Source organism: Erigeron canadensis, chromosome 7 (assembly GCF_010389155.1).
Source record: "Erigeron canadensis isolate Cc75 chromosome 7, C_canadensis_v1, whole genome shotgun sequence".
NCBI classification, from domain to species: domain Eukaryota; kingdom Viridiplantae; phylum Streptophyta; class Magnoliopsida; order Asterales; family Asteraceae; genus Erigeron; species Erigeron canadensis.
In genome coordinates, this window is record NC_057767.1 from 6,911,407 (window position 1) to 6,932,239 (window position 20,833).

General features: G+C 35.5%; 3 protein-coding genes and 1 long non-coding RNA gene across 5 annotated transcripts; 3 read left to right on the top strand and 1 right to left on the bottom strand.

Annotated features, from left to right (window-relative positions):
- The first annotated feature begins 1,851 nt into the window (after positions 1 to 1,851).
- LOC122607080 (natterin-2-like) lies at positions 1,852 to 3,709 on the top strand. The gene has a single exon (XM_043779998.1). The coding sequence runs from the start codon at positions 1,967 to 1,969 to the stop codon at positions 3,404 to 3,406; it is 1,440 nt and encodes a 479-aa protein (XP_043635933.1). The 5' UTR covers positions 1,852 to 1,966; the 3' UTR covers positions 3,407 to 3,709.
- Positions 3,710 to 5,487: 1,778 nt separating this feature from the next.
- LOC122608869 lies at positions 5,488 to 6,882 on the top strand. The gene has a single exon (XM_043781944.1). It carries the CDS (start codon positions 5,488 to 5,490, stop codon positions 6,880 to 6,882), a length of 1,395 nt encoding a protein of 464 aa, XP_043637879.1.
- Positions 6,883 to 7,929: 1,047 nt separating this feature from the next.
- LOC122608677 lies at positions 7,930 to 10,482 on the top strand. 2 transcript variants are annotated; one of them, XR_006325284.1, is made up of 3 exons: positions 7,930 to 7,973; positions 9,177 to 9,436; positions 9,519 to 10,482. It is a non-coding gene; the product is annotated as an uncharacterized LOC122608677 (long non-coding RNA). The 2 variants fall into 2 exon arrangements; XR_006325283.1 differs by lacking the exon at positions 9,519 to 10,482 and having other exon boundaries at positions 9,177 to 9,469.
- Positions 10,483 to 12,065: 1,583 nt separating this feature from the next.
- LOC122608870 (probable LRR receptor-like serine/threonine-protein kinase At3g47570) lies at positions 12,066 to 20,599 on the bottom strand. The gene is made up of 3 exons (XM_043781945.1): positions 20,518 to 20,599; positions 12,721 to 15,330; positions 12,066 to 12,627 (listed from the first exon to the last, which is right to left on the bottom strand). The coding sequence occupies exons 1-3, from the start codon at positions 20,597 to 20,599 to the stop codon at positions 12,251 to 12,253; spliced, it is 3,069 nt and encodes a 1,022-aa protein (XP_043637880.1). The 3' UTR covers positions 12,066 to 12,250.
- Between the last annotated feature and the right edge of the window lie 234 nt (positions 20,600 to 20,833).

Below are 20,833 nucleotides of genomic sequence, written 5' to 3' on the forward strand. Positions count from 1 at the left end.
CTCTATAACACATAGGTGGATCAACCCATTGAAAAAAAACCACAATTCATTACCTTGTTGGAACAGACATTAAACTTTCTACCTAGGTTAAGAGGAGTCCATGATGTTCGAAGTATAGATGGATTTCCACACGAACAATAAGGCATGTTGATTGATTGTGTGGGTGTTTGTAGACCAGGGAAGAAGAAGAAAGAGAAATTAAGGTTTTTTATTTTTGATTTGGGGGTTTAATGAGAAAAACAAATAAAAAGGATTAAATATGGTGGTTGTGAAAGTTGAATGGACAAAAATACCCTCTTCAAAAGGAGATTTTGGACGGAAGTTAGTGCCAGGGCCTTCTTGCAACGAAAATGAAAAAGACAGGGACCAGTAGCAACGAAAAAAAAACACATGGGGCAAAACGCTAATGTGACAAACCACATGGACCATTTGTGACATTTTCTCTAAATTTAGTTTTTCTAACTTATTTTCATACAACATCTAGTTTTTCAATTAATTCAATATAACTCTAAACATTGAAAAGTAATGTCGTCTGTTTCGATAAACTTTTTAACAAGAGAATAACACCGTATATAGATCAATGTTATTCTATTCGGAAAAAAATTGATGCAGGCCCAGGCCCAAGTATTGTAGATCAGGCCTTTTTATACTTAGAAGGTCAAGACAAAAAGAGGCCGGCCTTTACTAAAAAGGCCATAACTTTTGCTACAGAGCTCCGATTTTGATGTATGACCACTCGAAACGAAAGTTGGAAAGAGGAGCATCAAGTTGCAAATGCCGAAGGCGGTTTGGGTCAGCCTTCGGGCCTAAAAACGCTATTTTCTAGGAGTTTCGGACCTTTTTATTAGTTTTTGGTCACTACAAGAAAAATGTTAATTAGTGACGACTTTGCTTAGTGACGATTAAAATTTGGTCACTAATAACCTCAATTAGTTACCATTAAGAAAAAGTGGTCACTAAATTTGGCCACTAAACAAACTTAGTGGCCAAAAAATAACATTTTTTCGTCTCTAAACAAAATTAGTCACGGACCTTTAGTGACGAAGAGTGACAAAAAGTGACCACTTAAAATTTGGTTACTAATTTATCATAATGACCAAATTTTCGTCACTAATTTTGTTTAGTGACCAAATTTTGGTCATTATGAAAATTAGTTACCAAATTTTAAGTCGTCACTTTTCGTCACTAAAGGTCTGTGACTAATTTTGTTTAGAGACGAAAAAATGTTATTTTTTGGCCACTAAATTTGTTTAGTGACCAAATTTAGTGACCACTTTTTCTTAATGGTAACAAAATGAGGATATTAGTGGCCAAATTTTAGTCGTTACTAAGTAAAGTCGTCACTAATCAACATTTTTCTTGTAGTGGGTGTTTGATGGACTTTGTTTTTGTAATAACTTTCGGCCAGCTTGTCTTTTAGGGCTCATTCGAATTTTGCAGCTTTATTTATACCTTTGTAATCATGGGGAAGTGATCAGTTTTCATATAATCAAAAAATCATTTTCCCCCTAATCACATGCGTGTGTTTTAGTGTGAAATCCCTAAATTTCAGTATTCTTTTAGAATCAACGAATTTTAGAAGAATTGTTTTTCGGGTATTCTTTGAATCAACAAAATCAATTATTTATCCTAAATTTCCGTCTGCGTCAAAAATGAATGACGCATCGGTCCCAATATTTTTTAGAAATGAAAAATTCATGGTTTGTTTAAAAATAAATTGGGAAAAGAAGAATCGAATTCAATTATCAATATAATGGTCCATTTGTGGTCCTAGTTCTTAATTGAAATGTAGGTTGTTATGAATGCATTCTATTATATATGTGTCAACAATATGTGTATATAAGGGATAGATGCATGGTATATATCATAAGCATATCAATCCCTTTCTCATCGATATAGAAACACATATACTCGATTTAGTAAGTAAAGCACTCTTTTTGGTACCTGTACATCTTACGCTATTGCCATGGCATTGCTCCCGAGTGTTTTCATGCTTGAATCCGGTTCGAGATACCTGAACCTAACCAAGAATGTCCCAGCCAGCCTACCATATGGGTTCCTAAAATTCGATGAAGAACAAATATGGAGTCCAAGGGTAAGGTTTGCAGCAGAGCCAGCAAAAACCGGAGATGGCCAATTTGTTCACATAAGGTCGTTGTACAATAATAAGTATTTGGTAAAGACACAAATCGAAGAGACAAAATCTTGGATTTTTGTTGCATCCGCGAAAAAAACAGAGGAAGACCCCTCAAAAGACTCATGCACCTTGTTCGAGCCATTTTCCCTGAAAGATGATGAACCAACAAGTGTCCGCTTACGCCACGTTCATAAGACCAAGAGCTTTGTCAACGTCTCGGCTTCAAGCTCAGAAGGTGATGCCCAGCAGGGTTTGCTAGCATCCTCAAGCAATGAATCTGTTTTCCGTATAACTGATGCGGCAGATATTGTATTTCTTCCATCTAAAGTCGCAATTTTGTCTAATGATCATATCCTCGAATCCAAGCTCATTCACGGAGAAAATTGTCAGCAGTTCATCCCTGGATCGGAATCAGACCTCGCGAACCCAGAGGCGGCTAAGGAGCTTTTTCGTACTCCTAAGGGAATGTATCTTATAATGGATATGAATTGGCTCCAGTATTTGACGCTTCGTGCAGAAGGATGGATATTGGCTGACTCCCAACCAAGCAACACTTCTCCTAACTGCGTATTTACCTTTGTCCAAATAGAGGACAACATTTTCGGCATCCGCAGTGAGGGCTATGGCAACCACTTCTTCTGCGGTGCAAGAAGTGTATCTGAAGAAAAAAAGAACTGTTTAAGCTCCTATTATCCTACCTTGACTTACCAGACACGGCTGACTGTGGTCGAGCGTGTCCTGAAAAGAGAAATCACTGATATCGTATACCGACTGTCTGATGCCAGAGTCTATGGTGAACAACCAACAGAAGTTGACGTCCAAACTACAACCAACCTCTTGTCAAAATCAACCACCAAATCCACCTTAACTTTTACAGAAAGTAACACTCGGACATCTACCTGGTCCAACAGTCAGACAATAAATTTCGGTGTGTCCGTGTCAATGACAGTCGCTACTGTACCGTTTATATCAGAAGGGAAGATCAAGCTGGATGCTGGTTTTACCAAGACACACAAATGGGATGAGACCGAATCAACAAAGGTGTCAAGAGGGACGACTCACAGCGTCACGGTTCCACCGTTAAAGACATACATGGTGACGTTAATGGCTACAACAGGTGTTTGTGATGTTCCGTTCAACTACACTCAGCGTGACCTTCTTACAACAGGTGAATGGGTTGAAACTAAAAATAAAGATGACGGTCTTTTCAAAGGCATCAACAGCTATAACTTTTATTATGACCAGGTGGAGAAGAAAGTTGATAGTTAATTAATTAATACTCGTACGTACTACTGATGATGAAATTAAACTAAAATAAATAATAACGTACGTACGTATGCTTTGTACGTATAATATCTAAATATTGTGTGTGCCTTATATATCTATGTCATCCGTTGGCATAGTCGCGCGGCGGTGGCCGGAGATATGTGTAAAGTTTAATAATCTTCTTTATCTTGAATAAGGCTTGCATTGCGCGCATTGCATGCAGCCCCCTGGATGTATTTATGTTGTTAATTATGATTACTTAATTGGTGATGTTATATTTAATAAAAGTTTGCGGTTTTGTTATTATTTATTATGTGATATCCAATGGGATTCTTCATCTCAGCTCTAAGATAGTCTTTACTTACCCGTGCAGTAGGAAGAGGAAATTGTCATTTGATTATCATTTGAAAGCACAGATCGTCGCTCGATCGAAATGGGACTAATACGTACTGATAAAGAAAACTCACCCTTTATCTATTTAACCTTTTGTCTTTAAAATACTCAAATTACACATCACCATTTAATCAACACGTACTCCTAATAACCTAATTCACGCCATTTGTTCTCCCACCAACTGTTATCCCAATCTCTCCAAACACCGCTCCTTCTTCCATCTCTTTCGGGCGTCATGTGTGGTAAAATTCTATGAATCAAGTAAGAAGATAATAGCTTCTTTGTTGGATACTCAACAGTCAGCAACAATTTAGAATGTTATAAGGTTTAGGAGTTGTCATTAATATGTCAATCAATTAGGAGAAGTTATCCCGCAGAAAGCAAGTCAATCAACAAGTTACAAATTACAGTAATAAACAATTGTACATGATAAAAAAACCTATTACTCTTATATTAAAACCTACTAAATGCTAATATAATCTTAGATATAGCTTTTTATAAACCAGTTGGCCGGACATTTCAGAGTTATATCCTAGAAAGGACATTATTTACCAAGAGAACTACGTACAAAAGTATAAATCATACATTCAGTAGTAAAATCAATTATATAATTAACGAGTGTTTTTAATTCTCCACAAAACTTATGCTAATTGAAAAGTATTGAACGTATTGCTTTTTAAAAAAAAAAAAAAAAAAACAGTGGTAATTGGATTGAGCGACATGTCTCTTCATCGTCCGGTAGAGGTCGACCACGTCACCAGCACAGTCAATCCGAGGGCATGACTGGCGGTGGAAGTCCCACTACCGTTCTGGAGGAAACCAGCTAAATGCTAGAGATTACCCCCATGCCCCACCACATTGGCAAGGACTTCCCAATATGTGTTTCAAAGGTTTTAAACCTGTGACCAACACTTGACTGAAAAAAACATGATACTATTAGTTTGGTTTAATAAAAAACAGTTTAATTAGTGAAAAAATAACCTGATAACCACCCATGGATATTTGTAACTGTAGGTGATAATTATTGGGCATTTTATTTTAAATCTGATTTGTATTTGTAAAATTACAATAATATTGCTATACATATTAGCTGAATAAGAGTTCTCGTACGTAGTTTTATTTTACATTTGTGTGGTTCTTATTTTAACCTTTTACTATTGCAACGCTAGATATTTTTTCTATGTTCGATAAACCTAAAAGCAGCCGGTACACATCATGGTAGGGATAAGAGGTTTTAGAGTTAAACATCCCATATATACCATCGAGGTATTAGGATTCAAAATACATGCATTAAAAGGGTACTTTACACAACTTAGATTTGTAACCAGTAACAATACCACACTCACACTCACTTTTCTATATACATATATATATAGAGGATGACTCATCGATCGGTCCCAATATTTTCTAGAAATTAACGATTCATGGGATTTATTTTATTGAAAAATTCAAATAATATCATCAATAATGGTCCATTGTGGTCCTAATTGCAAATCGAAATGCAGCACGTTGTTATAAATGTATTTTCTTTGGTGTATGTGTCAAACAATTTGTGTATATAAGGGATGGATAGTAGTATGTATCATAAGCATATCAATCCCTTTATCGATCATCCATATTGGAAAACACATATACCCGATTTAGTAAGTAGAATCACTCTTCTTGGTACCCGTCTTAATTAAGCTATTGCTATGGCATTGCTCCCGAGTGTTTTCATTCTTCAATCCGGTTCGAGATACTTGAACCTAACCAAGAATATCCCATCCAGCTTACCTTATGGGTTCCTTAGATTCGATGAAGAACAAATATGGAGTCCAAGGGTAAGGTTTGCAGCAGAGCCAGCAAAAACTGGAAATGGCCGATTTGTTCACATAAGGTCGTTGTACAATAACAAGTATTTGGTGAGGAAACAAATCGATGAAACAAAATCTTGGATTTTTGTTGCATCTGCCAAAAACACAGAGGAAGACACCTCAAAAGACTCATGCACCTTGTTCGAGCCGTATTCCTTGGAAGATGATGAGCCAACAACTATCCGTTTACGCCAAGTTCAGCCCAAGAACTTTGTAACCTTCCATTCAACCTCACATGTTGATCCCCGGCTAGCGTCCTCAACCAAAAGATCCTTCTTTAATGTAATCGATGCGGCAAGTGTAGTGGTACTTCCCACTAAAGTCGCAATTTGGTCTAATGATCATATCCTCCAGTCCAGGAACATTAACTCAAGCAATTACCAGCAGTTCATCTCCGGATCGGAGCTCGCAGAACCACGGGCGGCTAAGGAGCTTGTTCCTACTTCTGATGGAAACTATCGTATAAAGGATGTAACCTTCGGCCAGTTTTTCACGCGTCATACAAACTGGATATGGGCAGACGCCGAAGAAAGTGACACTTCGAATAACACAACTTTTTCCTTTGTCGTGATAGATAACAATACCGTCGGCATTCGCAATTTGGGCAACAATTATTTCTGCGGTGCAAAATCCAAAAATGAAACTGTAAAAAACTGTTTAAGTGCCTATTTTCCTAGTTTGACAAAGCAGACACGGCTGACTGTGACAGAGCGTGTCCTTAAACGTCACATATACGACGTCGAATACCGGCTCAACGACGTAAAAATCCATGATGAGCAAATGCTAGAAGTTGACACGAAAACTGTAAACAACGAGACTGACTCGGTATCAGAAGATACCCTTGACTTTCCTATAACTAAGTCCAGGACCAGTACCTGGACTAGCAGTCAGACAATAAATTTCGGCGTAGAAGTGACAATGACAGTCAATGCTGTACCATTTATTGTTAGTGGGGAGGTCGAGTTGCGTGCTGGTTATTCGAGTACGCATGACTGGGGAAAGTCCGAAACAACAGAGGTTGTAAGACAGTCGAATCACACAGTTACAGTTCCGCCTCATAAGAAATACAAGATGTCGTTAATGACTACGATGGGTAAGTGCGATGTCCCCTTCTCTTACACTCAGCGTGATCTTCTTACAACAGGTGAATGGGTCGTAACTAAAAAGGATGACGGTGTTTTCAGTGACGTCAACAACTTTAACTTTTATTATGAGGTTGTGGAAGTTAATTAAATGAATAAAAGGCGTGCGCACGTGCTAGATCGAGTGAGGAGGATATACTCCATCGATTATATATGGAAAACAATAAAACGTATGCTTTGTGCATGCATGGTGGCTTTAAGTTTAATTTGTGCTTGTTTTGTAATTTTGTTTTTGTGTGTGTGATGTTTATATATGTGTCGTAAATTATATTACTCTCGCCGTGGCCTTGTGTTTCATGTAATCTTTTTATTGCATACATACATGCAATGTATATGTATGTTCTGCTTGTTACTTTACTATTATAAATCAAATTTCAGGTTTGTTGGAAGGGGGAAGGAAAAAAAATTTCATTTTTAATTTTTTTTTAGCTTGTTTTGTTGATTTTCTTTTCTTTTTCTTCACTTTTTCATTTTTTTAACTAACTCATTGCATAAAAAGACATCGTTATGAAATAACGTTGTTGACACACATTTATCGTATTGATGAATTGGTCAAGAACTGGTAGTATGCGTAATGTGATATATGAATTTTTTATGTGAGCTAGAATATGTTTAATTAGAAACCTTACATTAAAAAAATTATATATCAAACATATGTTAATGTATTCGCTGATAAAGACGGACTCAAACATTTATTAACAATTTATATAAGTATAAATAATATATTTTATTATTTTATAGATTATAAATATTCTTAAGTAAAATTATATAGAAAGATATGTATATTATTTTTTTTTATATATATACACAAACTAAGCATACAAATCTAATTAAAGGCTTAATGGAATAAGTTAAAAGAGTCTATTTACTCTTAGCCCACCTCTAGTTTTCAGCCCAAACCCAACCTATGATCCAAACCCATCTAATTAGCCCTATAAATACGCATCAGAATTTTCTTTCCCCCTCTCATATTCCGACCACCACCCTTGTGGCCGTCCACCGCTGCACCGCCGTCTTTTTGTCAGAAAAATGATCCGGCCACCATCTACAACACCACGCACTGTCACACCTTTAACCCTAAACATTTTCATAACCCCTCTATATCAGAAGAAAAAAAAAAACATCAAAACACCACCACCTAAACGCCGCTGCTGCTACTGCCACGCGTTCCATATATGCTTTGTAAGTAAACATTTCCTAAACATTCCCATTGGGGTTCTCTCTCTATTAATATAGGTGATGTGGCACATTGTTATTGGATCTTTTTTTAACTTTTACAAGAGAAAGTGTAAACAACAACAATCCCAGAGCGGGGGTAGGGGGAGGTGAGCTGTAGAGAGTCTTACCTCTACCCAAATGTAGAGAATAATAAATATAGATGTACAACACGGAGATATCAAATCTTTTGCACTTTTTTGTTTTGTTTTGTTTTTGTGTGTGTGTGTGTGTGTTTGGACTCTATGCTTTTTCGAAATAAACTATATGCTTGTGCTAAAGAACATCATGACTCGTGTCTATATATGCGTACATGTTTTTGAGAGGTTCTTAAAAGGAGTTGTGTTCTAATTCCCTCATTACCTTGTTTTTGTAATCTTCAAATCTCGGCCTGAGTCACTAGCTCAGGTACATAGAAGTTTCATTTTCAACTTAAATCGGTTTCTTTAATATGTTATCTTATTTATTTTATCGATCCGTTTATGCATTATTGATCTTTTCTAATGCTTACATGATAATTGTGATTGCGATTGTAATTTTTATACAAAAGAAGATACTGAATCTTATTACTTATTTAGTTTTTGAATCTTTATGTGCATATATTTTGACGAACATATTCTATTCTACTACTAGCTAAGTGGATGGGTTGGGCAACTGCTTTAGGGCAATCCTAGGTTAAGCCTATCCGCCTATGCTTCTTGGTCCTTTTTTTACATTCATAAATAGTTATCATTGTAATTATGATTATAAAGTTATATTAGTAAAAATGTAAAATAATGTTATAATTTTGTTAATTTAATCGATTTAGGAAGTTATAGCATGTATACATTAAAAGCTCAATTTGGTTGATTTTCAACCTGTTTTGTTCTCACCAAAAACTTTGTTAACTGAACTACTTGACCCATTTAAGAAAATTTGAGATGAAATGGGTCAAAATCTAGTTTATTTTTATATAATGTATTTCTTATAGATCTCTTTTGGATACTTCTATTTGTAGAGTGCATACTGGTTGCGTTGTAATAGAAGACAGGAAAGCTACAAAAATATATCTACATCAAGTTGAAAGATTCATTTGTCATCTGTTACATTCTAAATGTATAATGCAAGTACAAGGTCTGATTCTTCAGACCTATTTTGCCAATCTGACCAGTTTTGACTGATTTTGAGCAGTTGACGACCGTCGAGTGCCGTTGCCCGAATTTTTAGTCTGGGTCACGAGCCGATACTGAGTCTTCTGCTGAGTCAGCCAAGTTTAAAAGCGATGATTTGATGCACAGGTGTCATATGTAATTATTGTGTACTTACATAACTAATTATCATACGGAGTATCAATGTTTCATATCTCGTTGGTTGTAGTCCAATCCCTTGTCTAATCACACGGCAGGTTGGTATAAGTACAAGCAGGATTCATGCTTGCAGGCATGTGAGAGGTAAAGGATTATACACATTGGTATATTTGTTTATATATTCCTTTTTAAGATTTATGATTTTGGCGTGAATTATTTGGTGTAGCAAATTAATTACATGGAAATCTAAGATTCACAGTGGGGTTAGGAGCTGATTTTTTGCCATGTGGAGACCAAAACAGGACTTGATAATCTGCAACTTAACTATAGAAATTAGACCTTTTTGTGTTTTTGTCATTAAGCGACTGAAATTAGACTTTTACCGACTCTCAGTCAATAACATTGTAGAAATCCTTTGAAGGACATGCTTTTGCCATAGTGGGTGTAGCCATTGTACATAGAACCTTGATCGTTATTAAAAGCACGTTCTGTAGCAGCAGATGAAAGGTCACCATAGTGAATAATAAGATCTAAAGGGTCCAGAAAGCGATTCCAGTTGTTGCTTCTATGGAGCTCATCAATTGTTTTTGAATCCATCAATAGAGGATCCACCTAACTTGGTTTGAAGATAACTTATTTTCTACCTCTGGAGGAATGCTGTTACATGGCAATCTCATAAGTAAAAAACTCTGGCTTTATCTTCTTGAGAGAGTTCATAGCACCTACAGGTGCAGCATGCCAAGCCATTTGGCTTACAAATTTGAGTAACTAGCTACTCAACACATTGGGCCAATCAGCATTAACTTCGATGAAGAATCCCATATTTCATTGACGAAATAAGCACATTAATGTCTGTTATCACTTTATACGAGAATGTGTTGAAGACGGGGAAATGATAGTAGAACACGTCAATTTTAAAGGATCGAGCAACGGGCTGAAATTTTCACCAACGCCATGGAGCAAGTTAATTAAGTTCATTGAAATGAGAAACCTTCTCGGGGTGACGAATACTGGGATTGGTCTGGTTTAAGGGGGTGAATGTGAAATTTTGACTGGACTCACGGGGTCTGACCCGGTTCAGAACTGACCCAGTAGAATGACTAGTTGGTCATGTTTAGTTTTATGTTCTATTTACTAGTGGATTATTGAATGCATATATAATCATTTTTATCAAAATAGATTATTATTAGAGATGCAACTATCTTTTATATTCCCTAATTGAACTAAATCTCCCTTTTGCATTGCCATTCAAGAATCAATTTTGTTTACAGTTTTAACACTATCGAAAATCCTTGATCCTTCACAGTTAGATATATAACCTATATATAGGGTGACAATCAAATGAGAACCAACTTAAAATGAGAACAAATGAGAACATTTAAAAACTACATTTTGATGCATTAAAAGTCCATAAAACTGACATAATGCATAACTAATTATCATTATTTAAGTGTTTAACAACACATGGATCCATCAAAATCGAAAAAAATAATGTTTTTTGTTGTATGCATCATTTTAAAAATATGCATCCAAGATGGATGCACAAAACAAAAAACGTGATTTTTTCAATTTTGAAAGATCAATGTGTTGTTAAATACTTAAATAATGATAATTAGTTATGCACTATGTTAGTTTTATGGACTTTTTATGCATCAAAATGATGTTTTTAAGTGTTCTCACCGTTCTTATTTTAAAAGTGTTTTCACCGGAGTGTTACCCTATATATATATATAAATATATATATATATATATATATTTATATATATAGGGGATGGAAATATAAGGTTGTCGGGTATCTAAGCTTAGGTGTGGAACACTCACATATTGTTTTTTTAATCCATAAAAATCATAGGGGCCCATGCATTTATTCGGTAAACAAAAAATAATAAAATATTAGTATGTGAGGGATTCCACACCTAACTTAAGTGTCGGACAACCTTATATTTCCTTTTTCTATATATATATATATATGGTGCCTTTCTGCCACAAACAACAAAAAAATGAGAACAGATACCAACGGGGTAAATTTGTAAATTTCTCATTTTTTAGTTTGCCAGAGAACTTCACCCCCAGACTTTATAATCGACCATATCATAAAAATGTGTGGATTTTGATTTAAATTAGATATGTCATTAAAATCGGATTTTGATTATCTTTAATTTGATATCAGTTTTGTTAAAAATTAACGAAAAGTGACACAAAATATTATGTACACCAATGTTTTTGTGCATCCATTCATAAACAATAGAAACACTCACCAAATACAAACACAGACAGACAGTTTAAGATGCACAAAAACGATATCAAAATTGTATAGTTTAATTTAATTAATTGACGGATGCACTTTTTATATAAATTTGAATGATGAACAACTTAAAAAGTGCATCCATTACGATACTTTCGACAAGCTGATTAATAACGTATCCATTTCTTAATGCTTGAGAATGACTAATGTAAAGTGCATCCATTACAATTGTTCAAAAGAAATATTTATTGAAAAATATTCGTTGATGCATACCAAAATTGTAGTGAGAGAATTAAGATGATAAACTTTCATGTATAAAACAAAGAAAAAAAGAAGCATCCAATAATACTAAGAATTTGTGCATCCACCGCTCGGGGAAATAAAGGAAGAAATATGAAGATTATAGGGGGAAAAAAGATAAGATCTTTTAAATAAGAGAAAGATAAAGTTGTAAGGGGGAGCAGCGGTTGTTTTGTAGGTTTAGTTTAAATTCTTATTTCCAAGTATACCCTTTTTCATATTCCATTTATTATAAAAAGCATTAAATTATTTTGACCGTAGATCATATAAATATAGGGACGAGATTTGTTCTTACTAGTTCTCATTTTCAAGTAGTTCTCATTTGATGGGTAATATATATATATATATATATATATATCAATGAGATCTACGAGCTATCCAACTGACCAGCACCCCTCTTATTCTAAAGAACTTTAGAATAGACCATTGATGTGATGCAACTCCTGGATGATTTTGCTTGAGTTCATCCTCCCTTTGGGGAATTCCAAGGAGCATGCCAACCCAACTTTTGCCAATAAGATCATGCTTTCTTCTAGCCTCTCCCACTGTCTAGCTTCGTCCTCATGGTTGACATTTGCACCTTCCATTTCTTCCTCAATGGTAGACAATAGTGTCGGTTCAATTATCTCCATTAGACGATGAGGCAAAGCAATCATCACATAATCATGGAGGTTCAATCCTTCATGGAAAATGTCGTCTGTTGGTTTCTTTCCTGTTATCATCTCTAATAACAATATCCCGAAGCTATAAATATCCCCTTCTTTTGTCATCTCGCCTCCAAGACCATACTCTGAAACCACATACGAACCATTTAGTTAGAAATTGTACCAAGTATTACATAATATATTCGAAAATTCTTTGAAAAATCTATCAAAGTGATTACCTGGAGGTGCATAACCGATAGTCCCTCTTAATCCAGTTGAAATGCTTTCGTGTGGTTTTAATGGCAGAAACTTTGCAAGCCCAAAATCACTAACTTGAGCGACCATGTCACTGTCAAGTAAGATATTGCTTGGCTTCAAGTCACAGTGAATTATGGGTACCTCACATTCTTGGTGGAGGTAGTGCATGGCATGAGCTACATTTGTTGCAACTGTTACTCTTTGGTGAAGTGTCAATCTTTGTGGAAGAGCTTCTCCGATAACAACTTCTTGTTCTGAACTTGGATGTAGCCACCTTTCCAGATTTCCATTTGGCATGAACTCGTAAATAAGAGCTTTGAAATCATTTCCCTGAAAATCAACCGAAGAACAAGAAGTAATGATTTTCACAAGATTACGGTGCCTTATATTTTTCAAAGCCTCACACTCCACCATGAAACTCTTCAAAGCTCCTTGGTTTCCAAGCTTTAGAACCTTGATAGCAACCACCCCATCACCTGGTTCAAGAATACCCTTATAAACATCACTAAAAGCCCCTGTCCCAATCAAGTTCTGTTGAGAAAATTCATTGGTAGCTCTAAGTATGCTTCCATAAGAAACTCTTGACAATGCTTGCACATAGGTAACTTCTGGTGCTGGTTGTGGCTTCTTTCTTTTCCAATAAATTAGAGAAGACAAGACCATTGCTACAACTAAAAACGAGCATATTGAAATGACAATTAAGATAACACGTGATGTTCCAGAACTCGTGTTTGATACTTGCGCACATTTGGGCAAGCGAAGTTCATGAAAGCCTCCACACAATCCGTAGTTCCCCTGAATTGAGATAAAACTCACATTCTTGAAAATACCTTCCAACGGTACCTCACCATCAAGATTGTTGAATGATAAATCCAATGAAGATAAGTTTAGTTTCTCTAAAAATTTTGGAATTTGTCCAGAGAAGTTGTTACTAGAAAGATTAAGGTCATTTATACCTCTTAAAGCACTCATCGAGGAAGGTATCTGGCCTTGAAAGGAATTGGCACCAAGATTTAGGTACTCAAGGCTTGTGCAGCCTGAGATGGCATTTGGTATTGGTCCAACCAGACCATTGTGTGACAGATCAAGTTCCTGTAAACTTTTGAGCTTTTCTATCTCAGGAGGAAGGGGCCCAACTAAATAGTTTTGAGAAAGATTTAGAGTGATCGACAGGGATGATAGCTGAAAAAGTTCTACGGGTATAGGGCCAGTAAGATTGTTTACAGAAAGGTCCAACCCCAACAAACCCTTGCACTTGCCAAGATTGGGAGGTATATGTCCTTCTAATCTGTTATTTGCCAAACTCAACTCTAGCAATAATGGCAGGTTTCCAATAAATTTTGGAAAGTTCCCGGTGAAGAAGTTGTAATTCATGTATAAATATTTAAGGTTTTGTAGATTACCAACTTCACTGGGAACTATCCCTGATAATTGATTATAGTTTATAAATAATTGTTCTAACTTCACAAGATTCCCAATCCCAGAAGGTAAGGTCCCATAAATAAAGTTTCCACTAAATGTTAGAATTCTTAGTTGTGATGAGAGATTGCCTATAGAACTCGGAAGAACTCCGGTCAATTGATTGATGTCAAATTGTAACTGTTTTAGTTTGCTACAATTGACCATGGAATCAATGAAGCTCATCTCATCAGGTTCAGAACTTCCTAAACTGTTAAAATGTAACCCAACATACCAAAGATTTGGTAGATTTCTGAAATCAATGTTAATCTTCCCAGTAAAACTATTGTTTGCCAAGTCAAGCTTTGACAAGTTTGAACAATTAGAAAATGAGAAGGGTATGTTTCCGGTAAATTTGTTACCCCATATTTGAAAATACTCAAGATTGGGTAACTCCAAGCCTATATCTTTTGGTAAACTTCCACTGATTGAATTATTTTCTACGCCAAGTACTTTTAAAGATGTTAAATTGTATAAGGATCCAGGGATCGTACCATAGAGATTGTTAGAACCAAAACCAATAAATTGCAAGTGGTACAATTGACCGAGAGTGTGTGGAATGCTTCCGCCTAGAGAATTGCGGGTGGCCGATAACTTTTTTAAAGAAGTGAAGTTTCCAAAGAAAGATGGTATCCCTCCTGTAAAACCATTCTTATGAATGACTAACTCCACCAGGTTCACCAATGCACTAAGCTCTTGTGGAAGCTTGCCAATTAGATTATTAGTACCCAGCCGAAAAATATTTAACCTTGTACAGTTTGATAAACTGGCTGGAACTTCTCCTTCAAAAGAATTGTTGTCGAGGTTTAGTTGTTGCAACCTAAACAAATTTCCTAATTGAGGTGGGATTACACCTTTGAAGGTGTTATCCTGTAGATTTAACACTCTGAGAAAACTTAAGTTTCCAATATGAGGGGACACGGAACCAGCAAAGCCTCGAGATGCAAGGTTTAATATTGTGACTCTAGGATGCCGACGACCACATGTAACACCTTGCCATTGACAGAAATGAGAAGAGGTGTTCCATGAGTCAAGAACATGTTGGGAGTCATGAATAATGCTCGACTTGATGGCCAGAAGTGCAAGATGATCTGTATGGTTTGTGGTGAGTGTTGGAGACCATAACAACAATGCTGATACATATAAGTACAAAAAAAGGTATGCCATGAAAAGCTTTTTTAATCTTTTTGACACTTGTTAATGAGATTTGAGATTTCTAATAAGGTTTGATATGCATAGTAACTAATATATACTTTGCGGGTGATAAAAAAAAAAAAAGAACTATTTAAATACTAATAGATAAAATAACTTGTATTGTTTTTCTGATATATTCTTGTTTACTTATATGGATGCTCAAAACCATAAAACACTCAGAATGGTTTGAAGATGATAAAAGGGTGACAAAAAGTAATGTACTAGAAGTTACAAAAAAATATGTCAACTCTTCAGTTGAATTCGTCCAACATTCAAAATAAAAGAATGGTGATGGCTTCTTAATCGTTGACTTACTTTACTTCCTAAAATAATTGAAACAATTAATATGTATTACTTTTGGTGATTTATAAGTGAAATTTTCGTGAGTTTTGGACAAGTGGCAAGAATCAAATTAAAATCATTCAAACTGAATATGAGGTTGTCTAACACTTAAGCTTAGGTGTAAAACCTCTCACATATAAAATTTTTAATAATTTTTGATTAGTAAATAAATGTTTAGACCCCATGATTGTATGGATTAAAAAGACAATATGTAAGTGTTCGAGTATGCAAAATCTAGAAGTTGACATAAAAACTGTAAACAACGAGACTGACTCGGTATCAAAAGATACCCTTGACTTTCCTATATCTAAGTCCAGAACCAGTTCCGGGACTAGCAGTCAGACAATAAATTTCGGCGTAGAAGTGACAATGACAGTCAATGTTGTACCATTTATTGTTAGTGGGGAGGTCGAGTTGCGTTCTGGTTATTCGAGTACACATGACTTATTCGAGTACGCATGACTGGAGATAGTCCGAAACAACAGAGGTTGTAAGACAGTCGAATCACACATTTACGGTTCTGCCTCATAAGAAATACAAGATGTCGTTAATGACTACGATGGGTAAGTGCGATGTGCCGTTGTCTTACACTCAGCGTGATCTTCTTACAACGGTGTTTTCATTGACGTCAACAACTTTAACTTTTATTATGAGGTTGTGGAAGATAATTAAGTGAATAAAAGGCGTGCGCACGTGCTAGATCGAGTGAGAAGGATATACTCGATTGATTATATATGGAAAACAATAAAACGTATGCTTTGTGCATGCTGGCTTTAAGTTTAATTTGTTTTGTAATTTTTCTTTATTTCTTTTTTTGTGTGTGATGTTTATATATGTCCTCAATTATATTACTCTCGCCGTGGTCTTGTGTTTTATGTGATCTTTCTATTGCATACATACATACATGCAATGTATATGTATGCTCTACTGGTAACTTTACTATTATAAAATAAATTTCAGGTTTGTTAAAAGAGAAAAGAGAAAATGTTCATTTTTAATTTTTTTTTAGCTTGTCTTTTTAATTATTTTCTTTGTCTTCATTTTTAATTCACTCATTACATTAAAAAATATCGTTATGAAATAACGATGTCTACACTCATTCATCGGATTTCATCGGATTGATGAACCGGTCAAGATTGAACTAATAGTATGCATAATGTGATATATGAATTTACGTGAGAAGAGGAAGGGTTATTTAAAAACCTATAAATAAAAAAAAACTCAAGAATCATTCTGGACCACACATTCTTTCTCTCTTTCTCTCTCTTCAATTAATTAAATAAAATTCACACAAATCATTCAAAATGTTTTATCTCACAAACCGTAAATCATTAGACGAAACAAAAAAGCATGGGTAGTCTTAAAATTTCGTCCTCTTTCATTAGAAGTCTAATTCGATATACTTTTGACGATTTTTTAATTTTCGTTTTTTTTCCTCTTGTACTTGTGTACCTACACATGTGTAGGACATTGTTTTCACATGAAAATTAGTAAATGAACATATGTACACAACAATGAAGGTTAAGGGCGGAGCCATGGTAGCCAAGGGCAGAGCCCGTCAGTCCATGGTAGAGCCATAGCGGCTAAGGGCGAAGCCCGTTAGATAGATCACTCATCATCGGTCACCACTATGACCTATCATCCTCTATGACCTATTACACTATGACCTATCACTCTCAATGACCTATCACCCCCATCAGCTTTGGTTTATGAATATCCTTAAGGGCGAAACCCGCTTCTAATTATAATTTTTGTTCAACTTACACATGTGTAAGTTATGTGTAAGTACCAAAAAGAAAACGAAAATTAAAAAGTCGTCAAAAATATATCGAATTGGATCTTCAATGAAAGAGGACGACATTTTAAGACTAATCATGCTTTTTGTTTCGTCTAACGATTTACGGTTTGTGAGATAAAGCATTTTAAATGATTTGGATGAATTTTATTTTTTAATTGAAGAGAAAGAAAAATAGAAAAAATGTGTGGTTCAGAATGGTTCTTCAGATCTTTTTTTTATGAGTTCTCAATTTAACTCACCCCTACGTGAAAATATGTTTAGTTAGAAGCCCTTACACTATAAAAATTCTATATCAAATATATGTTTATGTATATTCGCTAGATAAAAAAGAACGGACTCAAACATTTACTAACAATCGATATAAGTATAAATAAAAAATTTATTATTTTATAAAGTATAAATATTCTTAAATAAAAATTATATAGAAAGATATGTATTATTTTTATATAAATACACAAACTAACCATACAAATCCAATTAGAGGCTAAATGGAATAACTAGTTAAAAGAGTCTATCTACTCTTAGTGATCTCTAATTTCCAACCCAATTCCAGCCCATGATTCGAACCCATCTAAGTAGCCTTGTAAAAAGAGATTATGGCATCGGAGTCAAACCAACTATGACTCAATGATTATGTTGTACAGTGACCATTCAAACTGACTATGTGATGTAAGTACCTTTCACTTTTGTTCTTTTAATGTATCTTACCGGTTAACATCCCATTTGTAACCGGTAATGCCACGTTGGACATAAAAAGGAATAGGGATTAAGGCACCGGAGTGTAACCACTATGAGCGAATGGTTATGTAATGTAGTGACCTACGAAAGTGTTAAATTGATATAAGAACCTGTTTGTTTTGTTCACTCGATGTATGCGAAAGTGTTAATGATAATAACAATCATTTTTCCATCTTTCACTTTTTGATGGTGACAAACCCTAATCCCCAAATCTGATTGTGTTATGATCACCCTATCATCATTAACCATAAAGATCCGGCCATCCCATCCCTACCACCATCAAGATCCAACAACGTTGGTTTACAATGGGGTAAAAGGGGGTGATTTTGACAGAGGATGACGACGGTAGTTGTCTGGGTGGCGGCTGACATTTGTTTATTTTATTTGTGCCAGGCAGCGGTAGCACGTGTCCGAATGTGGAGTCGTTGGAGAGATGGTCTCACCTCTTGAAAGGAACAAAAATGAGAGATTCTTACCCCAGATAGTCAGTTTTAAATATTACATAACATAACCATTCAGTCATAGCTGGTTACATTCCAGTGCCATAATCAAAGTAAAATTAACATTGTTACCGGCTACCGGTACAACAGGTCAACCCATACATTAAAAGAACAAAAGTTAAAGGTACTTACATCATATAGCCAATTTAAAAGATCACTACATTACATAACCTTTTAGTCATAGTTAGTTACACTCCAATGTCATAATCCCTTATACAAACCCAGAATTCTCTCTTCACTCCCACGTTTGTTTATTTATTTATTTTTGTTGGGTGGGGTGGTGGTGGTGGAAATACACTAAGACACCATCCAACTTCTTTTCCCTCTCTGTTACTCTGACCACCACCACTTAACGAGCTGCTGCTACGATGGTGCCCCCGTGGCAACGGCTGCTGCTGCTGCTGTCACGCGTTCCATATCATATATACTTCCTCGGGTTTAGGTGATGTGGCACATTGTTATTGGATCTTTTTTTTAACTTTTACAGCAGCTAAAGGGTAAATATATATTTGACGTACATATTCTATTCTACTACTAACTTTGGCTAAGTGGATGGGTTGGGCAACTACTTTAGAGCAATCTTAGGTTGTGCCTATCCGCCAATACTTCTTGGTCCCTTTTTTTACATTCATAAATAGTTATCGTCGTAATTATGATTACAAAGTAATATTAGTAAAATAATGTTATAATTTCGTTAGTAAATCGATTTAGGAAGTTATAGCATATATACATAAATAGTTCAGTATGGTTGATAGATGTTCAACCTGTTTTTGTTCTCAACAAAAACTTTGTTAACTCAACTACTTGACCCATTTGAGATGAAACTAACCCAAATCGACCCATTTATAGTAAATGGGTAAAAATCTGGTTTATTTTTATATTACGTATTTCTTATAGCAAAAATAAAAATCTGGTTTATTTTTATATTACGTATTTCTTATAGAGTACTTGAGTGCATACTGGTTGCATTGTAAGAGAAGACAGACAGGGAAGCTGCAAAAATATTTCTACATCAAGTTGAAAGGTTCGTTTGTCATCTGTTACATTCTAAATGCATAATGCGAGCACAAGATCCGATTATTCAGACCTATTTTGCCAATCCGAACAGTTTTGACTGTTTTTGAGCAGTTGACGACCGTTGACTGTCGTTGCCTGAATTTTTTAGTCTGGGTCACGAGTCAACTGCTGAGTCATCTGAGTTATCTGATTATTGTGTACTTATATAACTAATTATCATATCAACGTTTCATATCTCGTTGGTTGTAGGCCAGTCCGGCAATCCCCTTGTCTAATCACACGGCAGGCTGGTATAAGTACAAGAAGGTAACGCTCTGTAGATTTGAACCTACGACATTAGGTTTTGGAGACCAAAAAACGGACTTAATAATCTGCAACTCAACTATAGAAATTAGACCTTTTCGTGTTTTTGTCATTGAGACTGAAATTTGACTTTTACCGACTCAGTCAGTAACATTGTAGAAGTCCTTTGAAGAACATGATTTTGCCAGTGGGTGTAGCCATTGTACGTAGAACCTAGCTTAATCATTATTGAAAGCACGTTCTGCAGCAGATGAAAGGTCACCATAGTTGATAATCAGAGTAGATAGGTTGAGGTCTAAAGGGTCCAGAAAGCCAGCCCAGTTGTTGCTTCCATGGAGCTCCTCAAATGATTTTGAGTCCATCTATAGAGGATCCAGCTAAATTGGTAGAAGATAACTTATTTTCTACCATGGAAGAAATGCTATTACAGGCCGTCTCAGAAGCTAAAAACTCTTTATCTTCTTGAGAGAGTCCATATATAACACCTACAGGTGCAGCATGCCAAGCCATTTGGCTTGCAAATTTGGCGAACTAACTAGTCAACACATTGGGCCAATCACTTTGTATGCTGATAACAAATCAGCAATACCATTGATGAAGAATTTCATATTTCATTAAGGGTAAGCACATTAATATCCGTTTTCACTTTATATGAGAATGCGTTGCGTTAAAGACGGGGAAATATTAATAGAACATGTCAATTCTGAGGAGCAACGGGCTGATATTTCACCAAAGTCATGCATG

What these genes read in the sequence shown, in the direction of transcription:
- LOC122607080 (XM_043779998.1), top strand. Translation starts at nt 1,967, where the DNA reads ATGGCATTGCTCCCGAGTGTTTTCATGCTTGAATCCGGTTCGAGATAC.
- LOC122608869 (XM_043781944.1), top strand. Translation starts at nt 5,488, where the DNA reads ATGGCATTGCTCCCGAGTGTTTTCATTCTTCAATCCGGTTCGAGATAC.
- LOC122608870 (XM_043781945.1), bottom strand. Translation starts at nt 20,599, where the DNA reads ATGGCTTGGCATGCTGCACCTGTAGGTGTTATATATGGACTCTCTCAA. An exon ending in TTTAGCTTCTGAGACGGCCT is followed by an intron (nt 15,331 to 20,517) that starts GTAATAGCATTT and finishes TATATGTATCAG; the next exon opens with CATTGTTGTTATGGTCTCCA. An exon ending in TATCGGTTATGCACCTCCAG is followed by an intron (nt 12,628 to 12,720) that starts GTAATCACTTTG and finishes ATGTGGTTTCAG; the next exon opens with AGTATGGTCTTGGAGGCGAG.